This window comes from Diceros bicornis, chromosome 7, assembly GCF_020826845.1.
Source record: "Diceros bicornis minor isolate mBicDic1 chromosome 7, mDicBic1.mat.cur, whole genome shotgun sequence".
In the NCBI taxonomy this organism is placed as follows: Eukaryota; Metazoa; Chordata; class Mammalia; order Perissodactyla; family Rhinocerotidae; genus Diceros; species Diceros bicornis.
The window spans coordinates 63,685,799-63,689,493 of NC_080746.1; the positions used below are offsets into that span (position 1 = coordinate 63,685,799).

Below are 3,695 nucleotides of genomic sequence, written 5' to 3' on the forward strand. Positions count from 1 at the left end.
ATACATTATACAATGATTAAGGATTGTTTGCTTTGATCAATGTATACGGACTGGAAATGAGGTATTTTCAAAGAGGAGAGAAGCACTCCTAGAAAATCCACAGAAATAAGTGAGATACAGTGATTTTTTGGGGCACGTAGTGATATTTTATTTTGTAAGTTTCTGCGGTATGGAGTCACTAAGACTGACCAAAAGACTAGACAAAAGTCTGGTCATCAATCTACTGACTTTTTGATAAGGTCGTTGAGAAGATCACAGGTTCTTTTTTTGTGCCCTGACTGGCCACTGTGCTTTTATTTTCACTTTGTCCTTGCTCTTCAATCTTCAGTCCATCAAGAATAAAACGTGGGGGCCAGCCCCATGGCATAGCGGTTAAGTGCACGCACTCTGCTGATGGCTGCCCAGGTTTGGATCCCGGGCACCCACCAATGCACTGCTTGTCAGACCATTCTGTGGTGGCATCCCACATAAAGTGGAGGAAGATGGGCACGGATGTTAGCCCAGGGCCAGTTTTCCTCAGCAAAAAGAGGAGAATTGGCATGGATGTTAGTTCAGGGCTGACCTTCCTTACCAAAAAAAAAAAAAAAAAAACAATAAAACATATTTCCTTCTTCAGCTGAAGAATTGCTCTGTGAGTCTTAGCATAAGCCTAACCTCCTCCACGGAATTTTTATTTTTCTTGAGTCGCCTCTGTACCTACAACATTCTGTGCATAATTCTAATATAGAACTTGTAATACAAATTTCAAATTTCACCTTTGGAATTTTATCTCTCTTATGCTGAGTGGTCTCCTTGTGAGTCTGTGACTAGTTTCATTCAAACTTGTGTTCAAATTGCCTATCAGTGCTGGTACATAGAGGATCTCTTAAATATTTGATGGAATAAATTGTGACGAGTACCTTTTCACTTACCTTGTATATTCTCCACTAATGAAAGACAGAAAACTATCTCTGATAGTTGCACACTACAAACTTGAGAATTTCAATTTTCTCCTCCCCAGCTCTAGCAATCCGAGTTTACACAACCCCCCCCCACACACAAAGCGACACACATACACACACACACATACACACGCAGAGGCATATACATAGTATATGTACTTCCTGAGAGAATTTCCCAAATTATCTCTCATGTTTGCTACTCTTCATAGGTTTCAAATGGGCACAGAGAGCAAGGCGTTTGTTTTGACATGGATTTAAAATAGGTTGTGCTTGCCTTCATATGCATTTATCTCTGATAGGTGCCTCTCAACTCAGACATCCCCCAACAGCCGAGTCTTACCAGTTGTTAAATTTGTTTTACTGAGGTCACATTGGTTTATAATATTATATAAATTTCAAGTGTACATCATTATATTTCAACTTCTGTATAGATTGTGTCGCGTTCACCACCAAAAATCTAGTTTCCATCCATCACAAGTATTCTTAAATTTGAGTCAAATCTTTCTACACAATTGCACACATCACATTCAATCAATTCTGTATTTTCTGTACAACTATTCTTTCTCAAATAACTTGTACAGCAATGAACTTCACTTTTCTTTGCTTCCAATTTTTAATTTACTATAAGTAAGTTCAGAATTCCCACATATTCTGAATGAGTGTTATAAAAAAAATCACTGGATAATTCCTCTTTCTTTGTTACTCTAAGGGAGACATCCATAAAGATATGAGAGCTGGGACAGAATCTTGGTAGGAACTAAATTTAGGATATCTAAAATGCTTCTGCCCTCTCTTCTCACTATCTGTCTTTTTATTAAGAAAAGTGGCAGCAGAGCAAGACTGGTTCTATTCCTTGTGCCATATGATGCTCAGGAGAGGCTAGAATAAAGTGAGAAGTGCATTTCATCTCTTTTCTTTATTTAAAAAAAAAAGAGATATAATTGACATATAACACTGTATATGTTCAAGGTGTGCAACATGTTGATTTGACACATTTATATATGACAGTATGATAGCCATCATAATTTTAGCTATTGCCCCTAACCAATCACATGATTATGATTTTGTTTTTGTGATGAGAACATTTAAGATTTAGTCTCTTAGCAATTTTGAAGTATATAATACAATATTATTGACTAAAATCATTATTTAACCACGTTTCTGAATAGGAACAAAGGAATATTAAAATGTTCTTTTGTGTTTTACCAGGAATCTGGACAAAGGGAGAAGTGGAGAAGAAATCACTAATGGGGGTGGTCAATCATTGTTTCTGATATGCACAACAGCTAATTGTAGCAGAAAAAATGTCTATGCCCAATGACACCCAGTTTCATCCTTCTTCATTCCTTTTACTGGGCATCCCAGGGCTGGAAGATGTGCACATCTGGATTGGATTCCCCTTTTTCTTCGTGTATCTTGTTGCACTCCTGGGGAATGCTACTGTTCTGTTTGTGATCCAGACTGAGCATAGTCTTCATGGGCCCATGTACTACTTCCTGGCCATGCTGGACTCCATTGACCTGGGCTTGTCCACAGCCACCATCCCCAAAATGCTGGGAATCTTCTGGTTCAGCCTCAGGGATATATCTTTCGAAAGCTGCCTTTCCCAGATGTTCTTCATCCACTTCTTCACCGCCATGGAGAGCATTGTGTTGGTGGCCATGGCCTTTGATCGCTACATTGCCATTTGTAAGCCCCTTCAGTACACCATGATCCTCACCAGCAAAATCATCAACATCATTGCAGGCATCGCTATTCTGCGGAGCTTGTGCATGGTGGCTCCATTGGTGTTTCTCCTCCTGAGGTTGCCCTTCTGTGGGCATCGTATCATCCCTCATACCTACTGTGAGCACATGGGCATTGCCCATCTGGCCTGTGCTAGCATCAAAGTGAATATTATGTTTGGCCTGGGCAACATTTCTCTCTTGTTGTTGGATGCACTCCTTATTATTCTCTCCTATGTCAGAATTCTCCATGCTGTCTTTTGTTTGCCTTCCTGGGAGGCTCGATTGAAAGCTCTCAACACCTGTGGCTCCCACATTGGTGTTATCTTAGCCTTTTTCACACCAGCATTTTTCTCTTTTTTAGCACACCGTTTTGGCCACAATATCCCCCTATATATCCACATTTTCTTGGCCAACCTATATGTGGTTGTTCCACCAGCCCTCAACCCTGTAATCTATGGGGTCAGGACCAAGCAGATTAGGGAGAGAGTCCTGAGAATTTTCCTCAAGACAGATATCTAAGCAGTCAGAAGTCTTGGAAGATCTGTCTTAGAATTCATGCTTCCTGCATTGTAAAAAGTACATTTATCTTATGTGTATTCTAATAGAAAGCAAGAAGATAAACGAGGATGTTGAAACCAATAACATTATTTACCCAGAAATTGAAACATGTAGATTTCAATTTGTAAATTTCAAACTTGTGAATTTCAAAGTAAAAAGAAATTATGACTTTAAGAGTAATAATGAGAATATTGATGATGATATTCGAATTTGTATAAAAAATCTAATTTTAGAAGTACTTTCATTTATGTTGCTGGATCCCTGAGACAGTGTTATAAAATACATAGCACTTTTTCCACTTGGGACATGAACATATTCATGTTCGGAAAAGCTGAGTGATTTATTCAAATTCCATTGTCAGTAGGAAGTAGTAATTTAAGACAAAGAAGGTCTCTTCAAATTATAATCTTTCTCCTATATTCCAGTGATTTTATTAATTGAATAGGACGCAGAATAGCATTGATATTCT

The 3,695-nt window shown here is 38.5% G+C and overlaps 1 protein-coding gene across 1 annotated transcript; it reads left to right on the forward strand.

Moving 5' to 3' along the window:
• The first annotated feature begins 2,239 nt into the window (after nucleotides 1-2,239).
• Nucleotides 2,240-3,187, forward strand: LOC131409108 (olfactory receptor 52E8). Its single transcript, XM_058546280.1, has one exon. It carries the CDS (start codon nucleotides 2,246-2,248, stop codon nucleotides 3,185-3,187), a length of 942 nt encoding a protein of 313 aa, XP_058402263.1. The 5' UTR covers nucleotides 2,240-2,245.
• Nucleotides 3,188-3,695: the final 508 nt, after the last annotated feature.

Bases quoted from the DNA above. Each gene is read 5' to 3' on its own strand.
- LOC131409108 (XM_058546280.1), top strand. From the start codon at position 2,246: ATGTCTATGCCCAATGACACCCAGTTTCATCCTTCTTCATTCCTTTTA.